This window comes from Rhipicephalus sanguineus, chromosome 5, assembly GCF_013339695.2.
Source record: "Rhipicephalus sanguineus isolate Rsan-2018 chromosome 5, BIME_Rsan_1.4, whole genome shotgun sequence".
Lineage (NCBI taxonomy): Eukaryota > Metazoa > Arthropoda > Arachnida > Ixodida > Ixodidae > Rhipicephalus > Rhipicephalus sanguineus.
The window spans coordinates 28,111,518-28,134,530 of record NC_051180.1 but is presented as its reverse complement, the minus strand read 5'-3'; the positions used below and the strand labels follow the sequence as shown (position 1 = coordinate 28,134,530).

The following is a 23,013-nucleotide window of genomic DNA, read 5'->3' as shown; positions in this document are numbered from 1 at the left end:
ATGACGACTATAGTGAAGAGCTCGTTCGGTGATTGTGCGCCTGATTTTCGCAAGAACTTCGGCGGCTACATCCTGGAGCACCTGCGCCTTAACCCTAATTCTAGATTGGTGAGTAATACTCTTCCTATAAACTACACCCAGTATCTAAAATAAAAGGTAAATTTTAGATATTTATAGCTATCACACCTTATCTGCTAAGCTACCACGGCAGGTGCTGGCTAGCATTTTCGGAATTACACATTCAGAAATAGTCAATGAAGAGTGTACACGGGAACTACCGTCAGTGTGGAACAAAAGGGTAGTGCATCGCACGCGTAATGCAAGCTTGTGGGTGCAAACCGGACGCTCGTCTGGTTAATCCCTGCCTTTCTTCTTCCTGCTTTTTCTCTCTGTGGGTTCGTCCCCACCAACGCTGATTTACTTTTTCGTCTAATCTAATTCATTGTCCCTTTGCCTCATAACTACGCTTCAATTAAAGACTGCAAATAACGTCCCTTTTGCGTTCATTGGTTTCGTTATATGTTGGCTTCATGTGACTGCGTGTCTAATTACGAGGGAGGGTCACATGGCCCCTATTTCGTTACCTGCCTCCCAGATAAATGCCACATCGTATGACGAGCGTACATACGGCGATATAGCCAATCAGGCAGAAGCTGTCCATGGTGCCTTGGAGAGCCTGGGTGTCTGCGCCGGTGACAGACTGTGCCTCATGGTCGACAATCGCCTCGAGCTGCTGCCCATGCTCGTGGGTGCAGCTTGTGCGAATGTGGGTGTCGTCTGCGAGAACCCGGGCTACCCTGTCGGTACGACTCACTCTCCGATTAGTAGTTGACCAAATCAGGACATGAGTATTTGGCACCTTGCTGTCTAAGGCGAAAACCATAGATGCCTCATCAAAATCGAAAATTGACCGACGCCTCGCTTCAGCGTCCCACGTCGGCGGCGTCAACACGAACGAGGCAAAAAATCATCATCAAGGGATGAAGTCGCCATATGACGGCATCATGACGTCACAGATCGTCAAACTTTTTAACGTCATCATGACGTCACTGTGAAGTCACATGACGACATAATCACATGACATCATTACTTGGTCAAAGGTTGGCCGATCCCCCGATCCTCGAGGCAGTACCAAACAAAGCGAGGTGCAGAAAGTTTACAACGCCTCTGATCCTGGAGGTATTGCGAAACCAACCACGTAAGTAGGAGAAAGCTTTCGGGGGGGGGGGGGGGGGGGCAAGAGGTTCAATATAAAGAAGAAGATTAGTTTCGTCTTCGAGTCCACTGCGGTGGACGCATAAGGGACCCTGTGAGTTTTATCTCAAGGTTCCAGTATAAAATACCTGGGCTATGATTACGCTACAGGTTGCCTGAACACCAAGTGGGACGAAAAGAGGATAGCCGCAAAACCAACATGAATAAGTACATACAGAACAGCAAAACAGCTATTGAAAAACTCGCCAGTCCCTTATCCATTCGCCTAAGACGACTCTAAGGCGAAAGCCATCTTCTTTTTCTTCAGTCGAAGTACTGAACCTCCCACGTCCTCGTCCGAAAGCTTTTAAATGCGAATGCATTTCTTAGTCGGGGTTGTCGTGCGTCCCTGGTCGGCGTGCGCACAGATCTCTCCGCGCGCTCCTTCTCGCCCCTAGCAACAGCTGCGCCGCGCCTAGCAACCGGAGCAGGTGGTGAGCGGCGGAGGGTAAAGGAGAGGAGGAGCGCGCGGGCGTGTGATGGCGCTCGCATCGCGGAGCAGCGCAGGATAAGGGAGAGGAGGAGTGTACCCGGTGAAAACGCTCGCGTCGCGGAGCTCGCTCCGCGATGCGAGTACGGGAACTGATATCGCACGCCGTTGCCACGTCTCCCGTTCGAGACGCGTCTCCGTACAAGGACTTGTACACCCTTGCCTACACCGGAGACGTAGTCTTTGTGGTGACCGTGTACCTCGCGCCCAACTCGCTCAGGACGCCGTTGCCGCGGAGCTGGACGCGGCTATGGAAAGTGTGCGTGTGCGCTCCAAACCCTCTGATCCCGTTGTCTTGGTCGGCGACTTCAACGTTGACGTGCGCAAGAAGAGTGGCGAGTGGCTGGTGGAGTACATGCAGACCAAGCACTCTATGCATTGTCTCTCTGCCGCCTCCGACAATACGTGCCCCACTACCATTCACGGGAGTTGCATTGATCTGGTCTTTACGCGAAACTGTGCCGCGCGTATGCTTCTCAAAGACCCTTTGACCGTGCACTTCAGCGACCACAAGGCGGTGATTGTGGCCGTCAGGTACAACGATAACACGAACAGGTGCTGACGTATGAATAAATAATGCTTACGTGCACACTCTCGTCTCTCTTCATTAATTAATCGCACACTCATCGGGTGCACCCAAATGCATTCGCATTTCCTCACGATCCCCTTCGGGGAGGTGCGGCTTTTTTTGCACCTAAGGTGTTTTTGCACTGCCTCCGTGATCGTCCAACCGATCACGGAGGCAGTGCAAATTAAGCGACGATGTCACGTGATGACGCCATGTTGTGTGACGTCATGGTGACGTCACGTTTCGGCAATCTGTGGCATCATGATAACGTCATGTGGTGACGTCAGCGCGTACCGACGATTTTTTTCACCAGGGTGATTCCACGAGAGATCGAACATGCCTGTCCGGTCGCATTTTTTGTTTTGCCTGGGTTTTTTATATGTTGTGTGGGCACATTCAAAGTGCACGGAACTGAAAATTTTATTTCCAAGAAACGCTCCCAGCGCGACAAAAAAATATTTGAAGGTGGCGGCGCGTGCCTCCTGTTTTTGCTCACTGCAGTGTTTTCGCATTTCGCGGCCGAATTTAGCGCGAACTATAAATGATGTGTCGAAAATTTCTTTTGCTGGTTTTAATACGCATTACTGTGAATTACATCCATGCTTTTTTTATGCCGTCCTCAAAAAGAAGAAAATGTGAAAAAATGGCAAACACGGCCGAAATCAAAAAAGGGTCCTAAGTTTGAGGCGCCTTGGCGCCTTTACTATTTCAAACAGAAACTTGAAAACAGTGTCAACTATAGAAAAGAGCCTTTGCAACATTTATACGGAAGATCATTTTCCTACGGGCCGCGCAAAAAAATAAAAAAATAGTTAAATAAGCGAGTTTTTTCAAAAAAGTACATTTTCAAAAAATAAAATAAAAAAAACTCCGGTCTCAATTTTGACGGCAATTTTTTATCTAAGAGCGCTTATGTCAATGAACACACGGTTTTAATATCATATGTCCTCATTTGCTTTGTTTACGAGATATAACTGGCCAAAGTGACCCTTGCTGTGAGTGCTCACTTCAGTGTGACTGGTGGTTGTTAATAGCTTGCATTGTGCGTAAATCGCAGTTTATTTGTTGTGCTGCAGAAAAACCTTGCTCTGGTGGCTTTTCGTCAAGAAAAATGTGTTCTCAGATTTTATTTGTGTCTAGCGTGTGCAAAAGTGGGCTGCTGCCGCCCTCTAAATGGCTCACGTGTAAACAGTTTGCAACCTACAACCTCGCCTACAATCATCAGAGGAAAGATGGGCGCGCCTGTTCAAGATATCAATCGCTTCTTCTTCCTGAAGGAATGCCTGGTCTACCTCATCGCGGTTAGATGTAGACAGGTTTTCCTTGAGTAGCCTAAAGCAATGCAAGCAGACCTCGCAGGTGTCGCGAAGATCCTCAGCCTATGACAGTAGCTTCTGGAGGTAGGCAACAACAAAAAGAGCAAAGAAAAAAATTTGTGCAACGAAAACGTTTTCCTCAGCAATCTTCTTTTTGTGAACGCGTAAATAACCGGCACAGAACAATCGGACCTAGCCATGGGCCGCGCGCATCGCGTGTAGTGAACAGCTAGACCTAGAGCAAGCTGAAACGTTTATACTGAACGGCGCCGCACAAATTGTCTCACATCTGCGCAGCTGTCATGAATGCCTTTCCAGAGCTGCTTACGGTTTAACATTTTATGACTAAGGGTGTCTAAGGGCTTTGGGCTGTAATATTTTATTTGTAGGCCGAACTCATTGTCAAAACTAAGGGTAATGTCCGTCTGGTGCCACCAATGACCTTTGGTGTCCTCGACGTGGGAAAGCACTTTAGTAAAGTGGCAACAAAACATAATAAATTGGGCAGCTTCGGCCACTCACGGCTTAATCATGCCGCACCGCACGTTTTCTGGCTGCTGAAACGCTGAGGTAAAGGTCGAGATGATACAGGAAGACGTTATCTGCGACGCCGAAAGCATGTGATAGCGGGAAGTGAAATAAACGGCTCGGAAATCATTGAGCTAACTTTTTTACAAATGATTTTAGGCACAGTGTGCGTCGAATGGGGAAGATGGTTAGAGCGTACAATGCATGTAATGGAAGGGAAGCAAGCAGGCCGTGAGAAAACAACTGCATAACAGCGCGCCTGCTGATTGTGGCATTTAGTTACAGATTAAGCTGGCCTTCGCTGCATATACAAAGGCTTTATTCTGTGTGCAAGGAGAGTTTTGACAAAGTGACCTAAACCATGTGTTCGTGGTGTCTCGTGTGCTTCTGATTAACGAATACTGGCGGGTAAGTTGAGGTTGTAAGCTGCAAACTGCGTACGCGTTCGGCCTTTAGAGAGCGGCAGCAGCCCACCCCCACATCCGCTAGACACAATTAAAGTTTGAGAATGCATTTTTCTTGACGACAAGACACCAGAGCAAGGTTTTACTGCAGGAAAATAATTAAAACTAGATTTAAGTGCAATGCAAGCTGATGACAACTATCGATCGCACTGAAGTGAGCACACACAGCAAGGGTAATTTTGGCCCGTTAATTCTCGTGAACAAAGCAAATGAGGACATACATATTAACACGGTGTTTTCACTGACGTAAGCGCTCTTCGACAAAAAAATGTCAAAATTGAGGCCTGAGTTTTATTTTTTGAAAATGTACTTTTTTGAAAAAAACTCGCTTCTTTAACTATTTTCTTCTTATATCGCGCTGCCTGTAGGAAAACGATCTTCCGTATAAATGTTGCAAAGGCTCCTTGAAATACTTGGAAAAAATCATGGATGTAATTCACTGTAATGCGTATTAAAACCAACACGAAAATTTTCGACACATTGTTTATAGTTCGCGTTAAATTCGGCCGTGAAATCCCAAAACATTGCAGTGAACAAAAACAGGATGTCTGCGCCGCCACCTTCAAATACTTTTTTGGCACGCTGGGAGCATTTCTTGGAAATAAAATTTTGGGTTCCGTGCACTTTGAATGTGCCCGCATAACACATAAAAAACCCAGGCAAAACAAAAATATCGACCGGACAGGCATGTTCGATCTCTCGTGGAATCACCCTTTAGAGGGCGGCAGCAGCCCACTTTCGCACACGGTAGAACCAAATAAAATCTGAGAACACATTTTTCGGGACGATAAGCCACCAGAGCAAGGTTTCGCTGCAGCAGAATAATTAAAACTGTGATTTACGCACAATGCAAGCTATTAACAACCATCAGTCGCACTTAAGTGAGCACTCACAGGAAGGGTCACTTTGGCCAGTTATATCTCGTAAACAAAGCAAATGAGGACATATGATATTAAAACCGTGTGTTCATTGATGTAAGCGCTCTTCGATAAAAAATTGCCGTCAAAATTGAGACCGGAGTTTTTTTTATTTTATTTTTTGAAAATGTACTTTTTTGAAAAAACTCGCTTCTTTAACTATTTTTTTCTTTTTTTGTGCTGCGCCTAGGAAAATGATCTTCTGCACAAATGTTGCAAAGGCTCTTTTCTTTAGTTGACACTGTTTTCAAGTTTCTGTTTGAAATATTAAAGGCGCCAAGGCGCCTCAAACTTAGGACCTTTTCTTGATTTCGGCCGTGTTTGCCATTTTTTCACATTTTCTTCTTTTTGAGGACGGCATAAAAAAAGCATGGATGTAATTCACAGTAATGCGTATTAAAACCAGCAAAAGAAATTTTCGACACATCATTTATAGTTCGCGCTAAATTCGGCCGTGAAATCCGAAAACACTGCAGTGAGCAAAAACAGGAGGCACGCGCCGCCACCTTCAAATATTTTTTGTCGCGCTGGGAGCGTTTCTTGGAAATAAAATTTTCAGTTCCGTGCACTTTGAATGTGCCCACACAACATATAAAAAACCCAGGCAAAACAAAAAATGCGACCGGACAGGCATGTTCGATCTCTCGTGGAATCACCCACCACTCGTGCTGACGCCGCCGAAGCCGGCGGTCAATTTTCGCATTCGATGACGCATCTAAGGCTTTCGCCTTAATATATGTGGTCCTTTCAAAATACTAGATTGGAAAGCCTTTTGTAGACTTCGTGTGTTCAACGTGCACAGTTGTGCACTTCTTACGTCTAGGTATATTGATGTGTCTTGAGCGCCACAATTATCCTCGTGTAATCACCTAACTCGTTTTGCAAATTTTATAGACTGCATACTTCCAGATGATGGGTAATGTATGATTGCAAATTTGTAAAGTATAGAGAAAAACAGCTGAAAATTTTGTTAACCTACAAGGCATATAGGTTGATCAAATTATGATTTTTGCACGTAAATCTTCGTGTCCGCAGACGTTTTCATTGAATGGATGAAAAACATTGAGTTCACTGCCATCTGCTGTGAACTAAGCAATGTTGACTCAGCGCTTGAACTGAAAGCAAGGCTACCAACTATAAAGGTAAGTGACAGCCCCTGCTGGTATAGCTCTGATATTTTGTTCTCATCAGCTTACTATTCTACAAAGCCCGGTACGGTGCGTGAGGACTGAAGCTTGGGCGAGTTGGTAAAGATTCTCTTAGAAGATGTTCATAGCGCATACGTGCTTAGTAGGCTTGTGCGAATATTCGAGCTCTTCAAGTATTCGAACGAATGTTACTGTATTCGAATTCTCTTCTACACGAATTTAAATTATTGGAAATTTTGAAGTATTCGAAATAAACGAATAGGCATATATACCCCCCCTCTGTGAAAGTGGTTTCACTGCAGTGTAGGTCTACTATACCGTGAATACACCTATCCTGAGAAAATCCGCACTGCCGTGAAGCCACACTTCAAGGTTAAATGAACATATTACTCTCACATCGATTCTTCGTTTTTTTTTAGTTTTAAAAGATTGTTATACTTGCTTATAGGCTCTAAGTATGGCAAATTCTAAAACGGAACGTATTTTACAGTTTATCACTTGAATTCTACCGAAAGTTGAATCCTGCTACTATTCAAAGTTGCTTCCACTTCCCACTGAACTAAAAAGAATCATATTTGCACACGCCTTGTTCCAACTTTTAAAAAATTGTGCAGGTTAGTTGGGTCATGACAAATGTGCTCATTTTTCTTTATAATATGCCATATATACTATTCGAATTCGCTTCGAATTATTCATCCAAATCACTATTCGCTTCGAACCTGAAATTTACTATTCACACAAGCCTCGTGTTTAGGCACAGGGCAATCCGAGATACACGCGCTCTTTGTTTCTGCCTGTCCCTTTTCCAAGTCATGTGTGTTCTTTAAACAACTAATCTCTATGGATAATGTCGTTACAAGTGTGAACGAGTGACAGGGCTGCGGAAGCCTGCAATGCTTCCTGAAAAAATGCTTTCATTGCAGCACATCATTGTATTGGGCGAAGGTAAGAACATGCCAACTGGCGCAGAAGCCGTCGTGGTTTTGTGGAGCCAGCTGATCAAGATGGGCACCAAGGCGCGTCGTCTATCAGCACTCTCCGTCGAGTACCAAGCGAACCGAATCTGCTACATAGCCCCGACAAGCGGCACCACGGGGAAGCCTAAGACGGTCGTGCACTGCCACGATTCACTTGTTGCCAATGTGCAGTCTATCAGGTGACCGGCTATTATTGTGGGCCATTCTTGCATTGTTTTATTGGGAAGCAGTTCGCTTGCTCGCTGGTCTACTAGAGCTCACACTCCTTTGATGAGAATTTCAGCGTTCAGCTCGGAAAAAGCTGAATCGTAGCTGGCTGGCGGATTAAAATTCACAGTACTGCGGTGAGAGCTAGCTGGGATTTACGGTATCATTGCCGGAATGGGGGTGAGATACGATCAAGACGCATTCGTCATTTCCGCAGCCACCAGCAGCATATGGGTCTGACTGCGGAAGACGTGCTTCTGTGCACCAGCCCACTTGGTCATGGGTACGCTTTGTTCGATTGCGTGTGCAAAGCCATCGTCCAGGGAGCCACGTGCGCCTTCCTGGAGAAAGCAGACACAGATGCACTTCTGGAAGCAATTCAAAGGATCAAGGCAAGCCCTTACTTACGTAGCAAGGGCGACAAGTGGCCTCCCTAGACACACGTAGACAGTGCTCTACGAAACAGATACATTAGAATAAAAATAGGTAGAAGGCACAGCTTGTTGTATTCTTTCTTTCATATTGTCAGTCGAATGCAGAGCCGTTTTTTTATACCACGTTTCAGGGGCGTAGCCACAAATTTTTTTCGGGGGGGATGGGGGGCACCTCCTTGATCTGAAGTGGGGGTCGGGCAGGCAGATGTGATCGAGTGTCATTTCGGGGGGGATCACGGGCCCGGTGTACCCCCACCCCCCTGGCTACGCCACTGCCACGTTTTATGCAATGTTTTCCATGTGCGACCTGAACTTCCCGTACTGCTTAAATTGACTGCGAGCATTCATTGTAGACGTATCATGCAAAGGGTGACGTTATCAGTAATGTAGTCATTGTGTTGGCAAAGTAGGTTAGGTCAATAACGTCTCAAATCGTGCTGCCTTGACATAACAGCATGTTTGTCAGTGCTGAACCATCATAGTATTGGGTTTCATAAAGCGATCAACAAAATGAATGATCATAGGTTTTATGAACAGGTATCCGCGCTAAGCACGGTGCCATATCTAGCCCACTGCCTTCTAGACCATCCGCAACGCAGCCGATACGATCTCAGCCATTTACGGTACATGACAACTACAACAACCTACATCAGCGAAGATGTCGCAAGGAGACTTTTCCGCGAGCTACACCTCAAGAGCTACGTTCAAAGTGAGTTTCTCTGGCATATGTCCTTACCGTGGAGGTCCAATCGGCTCTGCGATGTTTCCCTATTTATTTACTTATTAAATGCGAAGCATTTCTTAGCGAACCTCTGGCACTTTGAGCGTTTCTATCTACGTATCTATCTATCTATCTATCTAGCCGCCTACGTCTGGGTGCTCTCATGATCGCCTCCTTAACTTGGTGAAGACCAAAAGTTGCATGGGTGGGTAAGAGGATATGACGATTATGATTGCCGGGTCATAACATGACTAACTTTAAAATCCTGTCGCGTACGTCGTCAAACTCTTTCCACTAGACACGTGTGGCACATACCGGTTTACAACGGGCTGCGGTGTACGGGTATGCGCCACAGGTGATTGTCAGTTTATATCTACCCAGGAACGGCGAGAACGGACATTGCTAACTTAAATACTAGATCGTTAAGGAAAACCAACAATGGCAGCGTTGACTCAACGAATGGAATGAATGAAAATTAGGATCCCCGCAGGAATCGAACCCAAGCATTCTGCGTGGAAATCAGGTATTCTACCACTGGGCCATGCCAGTTCTATAAACTGGTTTGGAAAAACAACCTACGCAGGCGCAATATCGGTGCAACGTCAATTGTGGTTTTGGTGCTTGCTATCTAATTTTACAAGAAAGCAATAAAAACTACATGATACTCCTACGATGTCTACTCCTACGATACAGGCATCATACCAAGTTAACGTCTGTAGTTCCAATGTTGGCTCCGTTTATATAGCAGTCTAATAAACATTACGTTTGTATTCATATGATTCGGCAAGCTATATTGAAGCATTGCTCGACCCCGTAGGAATACATTAACGAAAGGTACATATGATATCCACATCACCGCACCGTAAATTGCACTTAGTCCGCAAGAACGACGCAGTGTCCACTTCATTTCTTACGAGGCTGGGCGATGGCCTCATGCTGACCGAGGATGATGCCAGATTGATTGACAGCCGCTTTGCAGACTAGGCTACGTAGGCCACATACACCCAGGTAGTCTACGAATACGACATACACAATCCACTGATGTTGGTCCACGTAGCACTATCCAGGCCTACCAGCCTCGACGGCCTATACCTCACCAACGCGAAGGGTGGCTTCAGGTTCCTACTTGTCGCCGGCTCTGTCGACAGCCGATTTGTCGACGAAATGACCGAGGCATGAGGATGTAGATGCGGTCACTGACCAACTCAAGGTGAAAGACACAGAGATGTTTCGGGACCCACACGGGTTCCTTGTTCACACTAAGCAGGCAAGAGCCGTGTGTCGCTTTTTATGCTAAAATGCGACGTAATGAACGGGTGTAGGTGTAGGAACCGAGGCATCCTAGAATTCCAACAGCTCTACTATACCACATACTTCATTACACATGGACCCCTCGTCACCACGATCACGACCGGATCCTATAACAAGTCATGACCAGCTGCTGGTGCTCACTGATCACGGTGATGATGCCCTTGTTCAAGAACTGCCAAGAACTTCTTCCACACATGCACACGAGTCCGTGAAACGTGCGTTCGTTCTCGGGACACATATGCGGCTCTTCAACACATATATGTGTGCGTATAAAATTTAAACATATCTTTAGCGCCATCTTGTAACGTGTCGCTCAGTAAAAATGTTACGCCACAGTCACCTACCCGCCGCATGCTTCGCATAACATCGACTCCCACGGTACATGGGATCTGCCGAATTTTAGTTTTGTTTATTTATTTTTATTTATTTGTTTGCTGATTGATTGATTGATTGATTGATTGATTGATTGATTGATTGATTGATTGATTGATTGATTGATTGATTGATTGATTGATTGATTGATTGATTGATTGATTGATTGATTGATTGATTGATTGATTGATTGATTGACCTAATATCTGCTGAGAGAATGGCTGACCGCACTCTTGTAAATGTGCATGAACAGCATCCTTACACGTATGACGGCTGCTTGAGTGGTTTGCCTTATTTCCGCACACTCACCAACATAAAAAGAGATGAAAGTGAATGAAATAAATTGTGCTCTAGCGAAGGCGCATCGGCCAAAACCTTGGTCGCCGTCAACACGAGACTAGCATTTGCCAGTCGTTTATAGCTATTCTAGGATCCTGGGACCTCAGAATATCGAGGGGCGTCACAGCTAACTCAGGCCAAGCTAACTAAAGAAAAGACAAGAAATACGACCATGGAACCGCTGGTGTTTTATCATCCACTACCTTATACAAACTAATGAATTTTTCTGTTACCATTAATTACCCTTAAAGAAAATATTTATTAATATTACTAATTACTTCAAGAATGGCTTGAGCTTGCATGTGAGTCAAACTATGCATACATACAAAATCATCATGTATAGCTGTTTTCCGGTCCACTACATCTTTTCTAGTTGTTTTTTTGTAGTTGTTTTCTAGTTCTAGTTAGCAATGCTCACAGCAGTGCTGACAGCAGTGCTCATTTCTTGCCGCCAATCGAACTGTGGTGCACGGCCCTGACATGCAGCGTCATCCGGCTGCTTGATAGAAGAGCCAACCAATACCTACACCACCCCATGTCACTTTTTCGTGCTCACAAATTAATTCATTTATTGAAAACTTTATGACAGCCTGTGGCATATGGGGGCGGAGAGGGGGCGGGGGGGGGGGGGGTGTAGGATATTAAGTGGAGGGAGGCATGGCAACCAGGGTGTCACCCTGCGGTGCGACCCGGACTCTGCCAACCAAGTGACTTACCTCGTGAACTTTCATCTCTCGAAACCTCAAGGTAAGCGACAGAGTAAGCTTTTCCAAACCCCGTTAAAGAGCGATGCTATCGCTCGCGGGCGAGGCGTGGACGTGTTGTCCAGTTATGCACGCTTTGCGGCGCAACTTTGAAACACAGGAAAGATAAGTATGAAAGATGTAGCGAGTTCAAAACAATTGGGCATGATACGTTCGCATATAGTGCACAACGTTACAGGTGAGATTAGGCGCTTATATAAGAAGTTATAGTTATTAGGATAGTTAATGAGGTATGAGGTATTCAGTGCTAACCGAAAAATTCATCAGTTTACGCAAGGCGGTAACTAATAAACCAACCTAGCGACCATGGTGATGTCATTTTTCCCTCCTCCTTTTCTTTATTAGCTTGTCTCCAGTCAAGTAAAACACCCTGTACGTTGTTATGTAGCATGGAGGAGCGAAAGATGGAGTTCGAAAGTGCGCGAGACGCGGGCTGCTGCCCGGACGACTTTGCTGACCACCCCACCACTTACGCTACGCTGATCATCTTCACAATTAAATCTATTCTATTGATTCCACTATCACTTCAAGCCTACTTCGGGGAAACATATTGTGCACAAAAGAAATTGGGCCTGCTCAGCGACTGCTCGCGGATGTCCTTTTTTTATTTTTCAGTCTATGGAAAAGCCGAGATTGCCTTCGTAACAGGAGGTCTCCACAATTCACCGCCCAGGTTCACATCAATTGGACGCCTAGGAGTGGGCCTTGAAGCCATGGTAAGTTAAGTGCACGTTCGATAATACGTGACGCCTACTTCCAGATTGCTGCATGCTCTAGTATTGTTCGTGAAGTTCGCACTTTGAATTTATAACCGTAAACGAAATGAAAACAGTGATCGCGTATCGCCTTCTCTTGCCCGTCTCCCCACCCCCAACGTCCTCCAAAATTACGTTTATTATTTAGCAACAATTGTTGGCGACTAGTGCAAATACGCGCACACGCTATTATTTTGTCTAACGCGGACTGTTCTGCGGTTTGTCATTTCAATATGTGAGTTATTTCATCTTGGCTTTTGTCCACATTTTTTACCTTACTAGAACTTCATAGTTGTTTACAGCTCGACTAACGCTTACATTTACCTATTTATGATGCTTCTTTTTTGCGTGGCAGTATATTAGTATTCTGTAGCTCCAACGAGAAGGAGAGTATCTGGCACCAACGTAAGGGGGCTAAGCTCTTTCAGCTTTACAACCATTAAAAAAAAAAGTACATGACACCACAAAGCGACAGCTACATAGAACGCCATTTCAGTGTATTTTCAGCAGTGCTCCTTGTCGTCTGTGTTCACCGTGAACGTACGTGATGGTGGCGCTCAAATAGAGGCTGAATGGCGGTGCACAAGCCGATAAGACAAGGTGTTGCCGAAGAAAAAGCTGTTATTTTAGTGATATTTTGCATTGTTGGCACCTCACGAGTGAGACGGACGCGGAGGCTCAAAACCAGACACCTTTCCGCTTTTCATTTACTAACTGAAAACGCACAAAATGCGTAAGCAAAAGAGAAGGACGTTTTAATTGCTTGGTGTATAATTTGGTACTCGCTGGTGGCGGACACTGGAGATTTTCTGGGAAACGATAGAAGTCCGCACAATAACCAGTAATCAAGAAAATTGTCGCAGACGATTTTACGACATATCTTAAGTCGCCTGGTGTGCGCGTTATATATTTTCTTGCTTTGTACATTACGTCTAGCTTGTCTTGTTCTTTGTCTGCGCCATTAGAGAGACGAACACTTACTGTTATGTCAACCCCGAACAATAGATGCAGTGATTATGGATTTAAATTTTTTGTTACACCTCGGAAGAGAAATCTTTGCTACACCACGTTTCAAGAAATCGTGAATCTTTTTTACGTACCAATGGCTTTTCTCAAGTCTGGCCTAAGCAAGCTCTGATCGAAGACGGCAACAATTTTTCTCCGGAAGCACGTTGACGTATGCTCTGAGAATGCGACGACAAACGTGCCACTGCTTATGACTCAATCTTACGATTCTCACGTTCAACGGTGCAGGTGATCGACAATGAAACGAAGAAGCCACTCGGTCCAATGCAGCATGGTGAGCTCGTGGTCCGAGGACCCGGTCTTATGCGAGGCTATTTGGGAATGGAAGACGAGCCATGCACAGATCCCGAAGGCTGGTACAGAACAGGCGATGTATAGCATCTTGGAAAGTAATAAAATACGGAATATCAGCGATAATTCACTCCTGGTACTATCCCTTAAAAGGCCCACTCTATCGTTTTAACTCAAGGATCGCTTATATGTATCGTCACACCTTCGTGCGTCTGCTTCCTTCCCTGTAATTTTCGCTTTGTGTGTAATGTCCCTCGGAAAATGTAGACCGGGCAGGATCCTTGATGCCACGTGACTTTCTGTGTACGTGCGCTCCGGGGGCCCCAACACATGTTGCTTACAGTGGTTCTACGGCCAGCATTCACCATATGTTGTGGCTCGGTACACGGACGAAGTGGACGGGCTACTCTGAGAACGGATAAGTCATGAACGGATCAAATAGGCAGCTACTACAAGCGTTGCCTCGTAGACAACAAGGGCCCTAAGTCACTACCTCTCACGATGGTGGCCAGCGGTTGTAAACTTGCACTGCTAAGCACGAAGGCGCAGGTTGGATCCTGAGTAACAACGGGTGCTTTTCGGCAAAGTTGAATTGGAGAACGACAGTGCGCTGGGATTTAAACGCCCATAGATTAAAGAACCGCCAGGCTGTCAAAAATAGTCCGAAATCTCCCCTATGGCTTGACTCATAAATGCATTGTAGTTTCGGCACGTATAATCGTACAATTTATTTAATTTAAGTCAGAATTTTCAGTCCTACATGTCGAAGGCCGGCATAATACTCTTTAGTCAATCTGTCTAAAAAATTATCTCTGCCATCCACAAATATTACTTCTCGAATGAACTTTTGTTAATATAGCAGGATATCTGGGTCCTGATTCACAAGTATGCTTCTTACATTAGGGTGATTCCACGAGAGATCGAACATGCCTGTCCGGTCGCAATTTTTGTTTTGCCTGGGTTTTTTATATGTTATGTGGGCACATTCAAAGTGCACGGTACCGAAAATTTTATTTCCAAGAAACGCTCCCAGCGCGCCAAAAAAATATTTGAAGCTGGCGGCGCGGGCCTCTCGTTTTTGCTCACTGCAATGTTTTCGGATTTCACGGCCGAATTTAGCGCGAACTATAAATGATGTGTCGAAAATTTTTTTGCTGGTTTTAATAAGCATTACTGTCAATTACATCCATGCTTTTTTTATGCTGTCCTCAAAAAGACGAAAATGTGAAAAAATGGCAAACACGGCCGAAATCAAAAAAGGATCCTAAGTTTGAGGCGCCTTGGCGCCTTTGCTATTAGGAACAGAAACTTGAAAACAATGTCAAATATAGAAAAGAGCCTTTGCAACATTTATACGGAAGATCATTTTCCTACAGGCAGCGCAAAAAAAGAAAAAAATAGTTAAAGAAGCGAGTTTTTTCAAAAAAGTACATTTTCAAAAAATAAAATAAAAAAAACTCCGGTCTCAATTTTGACCACAATTTTTTATCAAAGAGCGCTTATGTCAGTGAACACATGGTTTTAATATCATATGTCCTCATTTGCTTTGTTTACGAGATATAACTGCCCAAAATAACCCTTGCTGTGTGTGCTCACTTCAGTGCGACTGATGGTTGTTATTAGCTTGCATTGTGCGTAAATCTCAGTTTTAATTATTCTGCTGCAGCAAAACCTTGCTCTGGTGGCTTTTCGTCAAGAAAAATGTGTTCTCATATTTTATTTGCGTCTAGCGTGTGCAAAACTGGGCTGCTGCCGCCCTCTAAATGGCTAACGTGTAAACAGTTTGCAGCCTACAACCTAGTTAGGGTAACCTAGTCTACAACCTCGCCTACAATCATCAGGGGAAAGATGGGCGCGTAAATAATCGGCACATAACAATCGGACGTAGACATGGGCCGCGCGCATCGCGTGTAGTGAACAGCTAGACCTAGAGCAAGTCGAAACGTTTATACTGAACGGTGCCGCACAAATTATCTCACATCTGCGCAGCTGTCATGAATGCTTTTCCAGAACTGCTCACGGTTTAACATTTTATGACTAAGGCTGTCTAAGGGCTTTGGGCTGTAATAATTAATTTGTAGGCCACTCTCATTGTCAAAACTAAGGGTAATGTCCGTCTGGCGCCACAAATGACCTCTGCTGTCCTCGACGTGGGAAAGCACTTTAATAAAGTGGCAACAAAACATCATCAATTGGGCAGCTTCGGCCACTCATGGCTTAATCATGCCGCACCACACGTTTTTTGGCTGTTGAAACGCTGAGGCAAAGGTCGAGATGATACAGGAAGACAGTATCTGCGACGCCGAAAACATGTGATAGCGGGAAGTGAAATAAACGGCTCGAAAATGATTGAGCTAACTTTTTACAAATGTTGTTTAGGCACAGTGTGCGTCGAATGGGGAAGATGGTTAGAGCGTACAATGCACGTAATGGAAGGGAAGCAAGCAGGCAGTGAGAAAACAACTGCATAACAGCGCGCCTGCTGATTGTGGCATTTAGTTACAGATTAAGTAGGCCTTCGCTGCATAGAGATGCTTTATTCTGTGTGCAAGGAGAGTTTTGACAAAGTGACCTAAACCATGTGTTCGCGGTGTTTCGCGTGCTTCTGATTAGCGAATACTGGCGGGGTAAGTTGAGGTTGTAAGCTGCTAACTGCGTACGCGTTAGGCCTTTAGAGAGCGGCAGCAGCCCGCCCTCGCGCACGCTAGACACAATTAAAGCTTGAGAATACATTTTTCTTGACGACAAAACACCAGAGCAAAGTTTTACTGCAGGAAAATAACTAAAACTAGATTTACGTGCGATGCAAGCTGATGACAACTATCAATCGCACTGAAGTGAGCGCACAGAGCAAGGGTAATTTTGGCCCGTTAAATCTCATGAACAAAGCAAATGAGGACATACATATTAACATGGTGTTTTCACTGACATAAGTGCTCTTCGATAAAAAATGTCGTCAAAATTAAGGCCTGAGTTCTTTTATTTTTTGAAAATGTACTTTTTTGAAAAAAACTCGCTTCTTTAACTATTTTCTTCTTATTTTGCGCTGCCTTTCGGAAAACAATCTGCCGCATAAATGTTGCAAAGGCTCCTTGAAATACGTGACACTTTTTTGAAGTTTCTGTGTGAAATAGGAAAGGCGCCAAGGTGCATAAAACTTAGCAAACTTTGTTGACTTGGACCGGGTTTGCCAATTTTTTTCACATTTTTTTTTCCTTTTGAGGACGGCATAAAAAGCATGGACACAGTAATGCGTATTAAAACCAACCAAAAAATTTCGACACATCATTTATAGATCGCGTTAAATTCGGCCGTGAAATCCGAAAACATTGCAGTGAACAAAAACAGGCGGTCCGCGCCGCCACCTTCAAATATTTTTTTCGCACGCTGGGAGTGTTTCTTGGAAATAAAATTTTCAGTTCCGTGCACTTTGAATGTGCCCACATAACATATAAAAAACCCCGGCAAAACAAAAATATCGACCGGACAGGCATGCTCGATCTCTCGTGGAATCACCCTTTAGAAGGCGGCAGCAGCCCACTTTCGCACACGCTAGCAGCAAATAAAATCTGAGAACACATTTTTCTTGACGAAAAGCCACCAGAGCAAGATTTTGCTGCAGCAGAATAATTAAAACTGAGATTTACGCACAATGCAAGCTGATAACAACCATCAGTCGCACTGAAGTAAGCACACACAGCAAGGGTCATTTTGGCCAGTTATATCTCGTAAACAAAGCAAATGAGGACATATGATATTAAAACCGTGTGTTCACTGACATAAGCGCTCTTCGATAAAAAATTGTGGTCAAAATTGAGACCGGAGTTTTTTTTATTTTATTTTTTGAAAATGTACTTTTTTGAAAAAACTCGCTTTTTTACCTATTTTTTTCTTTTTTTGCGCTGCCTGTAGAAAAATGATCTTCCGTATAAATGTTGCAAAGGCTCTTTTCTATATTTGACATTGTTTTCAAGTTTCTGTTCCTAATAGCAAAGGCGCCAAGGCGCCTCAAACTTAGGATCCTTTTTTGATTTCGGCCGTGTTTGCCATTTTTTCACATTTTCTTTTTTTTGAGGACAGCATAAAAAAGCATGAATGTAATTCACAGTAATGCGTATTAAAACCAGCAAAAAAATTTTCGACACATCATTTACAGTTCGCGCTAAATTCGGCCGTGAAATCCGAAAACATTGCAGGGAGCAAAAACAAGAGGCCCGCGCCGCCAGCTTCAAATATTTTTTTGGCGCGCTGGCAACGTTTCTTGGAAATAAAATTTTCGGTACCGTGCACTTTGAATGTGCCCACATAACATATAAAAAACCCAAGCAAAACAAAAATTGCGACCGGACAGGCATGTTCGATCTCTCGTGGAATCACCCATTAGGATTCTTCGTGAAAGAAGTTTCTAGCCAGTATTAATACTGGACGCAGTATTAACGACGGCTACCGGCCAATGGCTGAAAGCACTTACTAACGAAAGCTTTGTGAATTGGACTTCTAAATCACGTTAAGCTGCAGAGTACTTTACAGCGCACTAGAGCTCCTTGCTTATGAAAAGGAAAATTGGCAACCAACCGTTTGTAGCACAAAGCTACAAGAAAATTCATGCAGATTTCTCGGAAATGAAAGCGTCTTATTTGAAGAAAAATTCGTCTTGTTCCGGGGATTTCTCTCCAACTAAGACGCTTTCCTTTTTGGGAAATCCATATGAATTTTCTTGTAACTTCGCGCTAAAAACGGGTGGTTGCTATTTTTTCTTTCATAGCGCTTCCGCCACCTTGCGGGATACCGCAGAAGTAATTTTGCAACATTCAGCTGATTGCTTACTTGAGTAACATCATAAGTGGGAAAGCGACCATCTTGCTTACATATTGTACATGCAATAAAAAGGTCGAAGTTCGTCGGAACATAGAGGCTTTAAGCGATGAGAAATTGTTCAACAGCGAATGTCGCTGGGGCGAATGTTTCGACAAGATGGCTTGTGCGTTGACAAGTCCGCTTGTCCAAGCGTTGGCTCCAGCAACACTCGCTGTTCATTTATTTTTCATCATCCGCATTCCAATAATTGTAACGCGTCTTCCGCTTTCCTTCAGCCAATAATCGTATATTATTCGATTTTTTAGCAGAAATTCCAGACACTTGACAAAACAATCTCTTAAGTCTTTAACTGCATATGTTTTATAAGTGTATAAATGAAAGCTCTTCTTTGAAGCCTTTTACGCCTTTATGTTCGTGTTCGCGGAGCTCGAAGGTGTTCTCATGGCACCCTAGTGTCCCGTCCCCTTTATGTCAACAGTATATCGTTTACTGATAAAAAACGGAGTTTGTATCGATGCATTAACTGGATCATTGACAATACGTCCGCTCGTACAGGTGACGACTGCGTATTTCTTTCCCACATAGTAGGGTGGCAACCCTGACGCGTGTCTGGTTAACCTCCCTGCCTTTTCTTCCTACCTCTTCCTCCTCTTCCGAACAGGTGACGAGTGTTACTTCGACCACGAAGGCTGGTTCTACCTCGTACAGCGACTGAGTGAGTTCATTTACTGTCAGAGCACAAAGATGGCGCCGGCAGAATTTGAAGCAGTCCTACTAAAGTGCGCCCACGTGAAGGACTGCGCTGTCGTGGGCCTGCCGCAGCCGCAAGCTGGACAGCTGCCTCACGCCGCGATCGTGCCAAAGAGCGACAGTAGACACCTTGGCCCAGAGCACTACGTCAAATTTGTTGCAGGTTCGTGCGAGAGCCTTTTCCGTGTTACTCCGAAGCGATGCACCATGTGCTTTCATTCGTGTTTGCCGCCCAGTTTGCGCGTGTATGGAAGACGCTTGCTGGTTCTCTGTCCAAAATCGGTGACTGATCACCTAGTGAAGCTGTATGCGCAGGAACCTTCGTCGGATTGCGAATACAGTTTCGGAGCCGTTTGTACGGTACCTGCCTTCCTGCACACAACGTGACGGAGTATATGATTAGCGGCTCTCGCTTATCTAATTCAAAAAGAAATTTGACATCCAAGCGTCAGTAACGCCTTTTCCGCATCTCAGCCTCACCTCCTCTTCCACAAAGCTACAAGAAAATCTATACAAATTTTTCGGAAAGAAAAGCCTCCTCGTTGACGAAAAATTTGTCCTAGTCCGGGACTCTAACCTGGGACTAACGCCTTTGAGTGGCATTCACTTCACCAGGGCGGAGCAACTGCCTCGGAAAGGAGTTGGTCCCGAGCAAGCGCGCAGCGAATAGCACTGCACCTAGTCTCGTAGTTTATCGAACAGCCCTGTATACAATGCATGAATCATCAAGGCCCCTTCCGTCACCTTGTTGTTTGTTTATGACTTATACTATATTATAATCTTTACATTTATGTGCGTTCTTATGCACGCAGGACTAATCCTGCAAGAATGTACAACACAACTACCATAGGAAATTAGTGGAAATGAATTTTCTTTGTTTTTTTTTCATCCACTCCCGTTTCTCTTTGCCATATCACTTTTATTTTGTAATTAAACATACCAATTACTTTCCCACTTGCGTTTTCTGGCTTTGTATGGTTGTGACTAACAAAACATTTAGCCCTTTCATCCCTCCCCCCTTTCTTTCTGTGGTCAATTAAACCTGAGTCACAAGTGCAGTGATAGTTGTCATCTTTCTATCTGTCCTTCGTCTTCCGTGCGCTGCTCAAGTCAACTAACCTACAGCTGCAGCGCAAAGCTATTAGCACTAGGGACCAATGAGCGCCGCAACAAAATAGCGAAATGCGGCACTTATGTTTTCAAACAAACCACTACCAAGTGTCAGGCCACTGACCCCCTGAATATAGCATTTCGGATGCGAGTGGCAATTTCGCCCCTCCTGTAAGCAGCCACTTGTGCAGTCAGTGCTGGAGCTGCACTATACTCATTTCTAGAAAGGTTTACATTATGTTCTTATGTACAAAGTGTCTTCTTCGAAACCTTTTTTTTTTTCTATTACAGAGAACGCGCCGAAAGAACTTCATCTCGAAGGCGGTGTCACGCTCGTTGACTCGATACCGCGCAACAAGCTTGGAAAGTTGGTGAGGCGCGAGCTGCTGAATTGGGTGCTCGAAATTCGTTGCTAAGGCAAACTTTAGCTATGCTCCGGATTATCACCTGGCACATGCTAGGGTGCATACTACAGTGGTTACTGAAATTACCATAAGATTATAGCACGGTATTCACGAAGTAACATTGAAATAAATTCCACGCTATAAACCCACTGAAACTGTAGAACTGGTGCACATGTTATCTTTCTTTCCTTCTGCAAATTAGGATGAAAACAAACTGATGCTAGTTGAGTACTTGCTTACGATCCTGGATTTGAGAAGTTTTGAGGAACAAAAATTCTGCAGATCCCACGCGTTGCGGGAATCGGTTTGATGCGAAGCAGTCAACGAGGACTTCTACGCTGCATTTTATGGATTTGAACCAAGCGTTACGATCTGGATCGACGTGTTTTTGTAAGTATAGTAGCCGTGTGCAAATCGTGGGCTTACCAGGCACGTTAACAACAACACTGGCGTTTAAAGGGTCACTTATGGTGCGACATAACGTCAGCCCTCACGTTAGAGTACATAGGTCAGTATTATCGAAACTAAGTGAACTTTGTGGTGCGATGTTGTGAATATCATACGTAACTTTCGTTAGCGCATTCCTCCGGGGTCGAGCAATGCTTCAGTATAGCTTGCTGAATCATCGGCAGTACAAATGTAATTTTTATTAGACTGCTATAAAAGCGTAGCCAGCACTGGAGCCGCAGACGTTTACCTGACTTGAGACCTGTATCCTAGGAGTACATGTGTAGTGTTTGTTGCTTTCTTGTAAAATTAGATAGCCAACACCATAGCCACATTCGACGTTGCACCGGCATTACGCCTGCATAGGCTGTTTTTCCAAACCAGTTTATAGACCTGGCGTGGCTACTTCCCAAAAATTACGTTTTGTGGCGTAGTGGGTACGTTGCTAATGTACCTGTATTAGTAGCCACAGGAGAGTTTATAACGGGCTCTAGAAATGCCGCTCTTCCAGCTTTCGCTGTGACTGTGCTGCGCTTTCCGCGCAGGCCTGGCGTTTTTTTTTTTGCATTCGTCGGGTCAACGCCGCCGATGTCGTTTTTTTTTTTTTTGTCACTCTCGCATATAAATTACGAATGTCTGTTCCTGTTCTCGCCGTTCCTGTGTAGATATAAACTGTCAATCACCTATGGCTCATACCCGTACACCGCGGCCCGTGGTAAACGGGTATGTGCCACCCGTGTCTGGAGGAAAGGGTTTGACGACGTACGCGACAGAATTTTCACGTTATTCATGTCATGACTCGACAGTCATATTCGTCAAATCCTCTTACCCTCCCATGCCAATTTTGGTCTACACCAAGGTAAAGAGGCGATCATGAGAACACCCAGACGTAGGCGGCTAGATAGATAGATAGATAGATAGATACGTAAATAGAAACGCTCAAAATGGCAAAGGTTCGCTAAGAAATGCTTCGCATTTAATAACGGGCTTCACATTTGCATATGTATAATAAAGGTTCTGATGCTGCACTATTCCAAGAACGTTATTGAAGCGCCAATTTAAAGCAACCTTTAAAAACGTGTTGGGCGCCAGCCTCAATAAATACCAGACTTCTTAAAGATCAAAAAAGAAAGGCAGGTATCACAAGGATCACGGCAACTGCTACACAAGAAAAAAAGCTAACGCAAACGCTTGCGTTCGTCCTTTTATTCTTTTTTTCACGTATCTGTAGCACTTACTGATCATGGACGCTGTTTGCGCAAATATAAGGAGACTTCGTACGTAGACGAATTAACATTTGCGCAACATTCGCGGTTACACAAATAAAACTTATTCCAGCGTAATATCCGACATGATTCTCGGTTTTCATTCAAAATATATTACAGATCATGAGCACAATCATATGTGGTCTGTAGTGTAAAAGTTGATTTTAAGGTATGCATGTCAACAAGAAATCTCTAAGCTACATCTAACAACCACTTCACAATACGGCTTAGGTCAATATATCACCGACTGTATTTGGGAATAAAATCAATTCGAGTTATAAGTAACACACAAGCGAAAATGTCACCACAAATTTTGGTGCCGTACTAGACGCTCTCA

General features: G+C 44.4%; 1 protein-coding gene across 1 annotated transcript; it reads left to right on the top strand.

Moving 5' to 3' along the window:
* LOC119394584 (uncharacterized) lies at nt 1-21,074 on the top strand. Its single transcript, XM_037661902.2, has 10 exons — nt 1-108; nt 596-803; nt 6,573-6,679; nt 7,609-7,841; nt 8,087-8,261; nt 8,841-9,012; nt 12,426-12,526; nt 13,820-13,958; nt 19,362-19,613; nt 20,852-21,074. The coding sequence occupies exons 1-10, from the start codon at nt 1-3 to the stop codon at nt 20,974-20,976; spliced, it is 1,620 nt and encodes a 539-aa protein (XP_037517830.2). The 3' UTR covers nt 20,977-21,074.
* The last annotated feature ends 1,939 nt before the right edge of the window (nt 21,075-23,013 follow it).

Excerpts from the sequence above, each read along its gene's own strand:
- LOC119394584 (XM_037661902.2), top strand. The coding sequence starts at position 1 with ATGACGACTATAGTGAAGAGCTCGTTCGGTGATTGTGCGCCTGATTTT. Across the intron at positions 109-595 it reads TTAACCCTAATTCTAGATTG|ATAAATGCCACATCGTATGA; the intron begins GTGAGTAATACT and ends CCTGCCTCCCAG. Across the intron at positions 12,527-13,819 it reads GAGTGGGCCTTGAAGCCATG|GTGATCGACAATGAAACGAA; the intron begins GTAAGTTAAGTG and ends TCAACGGTGCAG.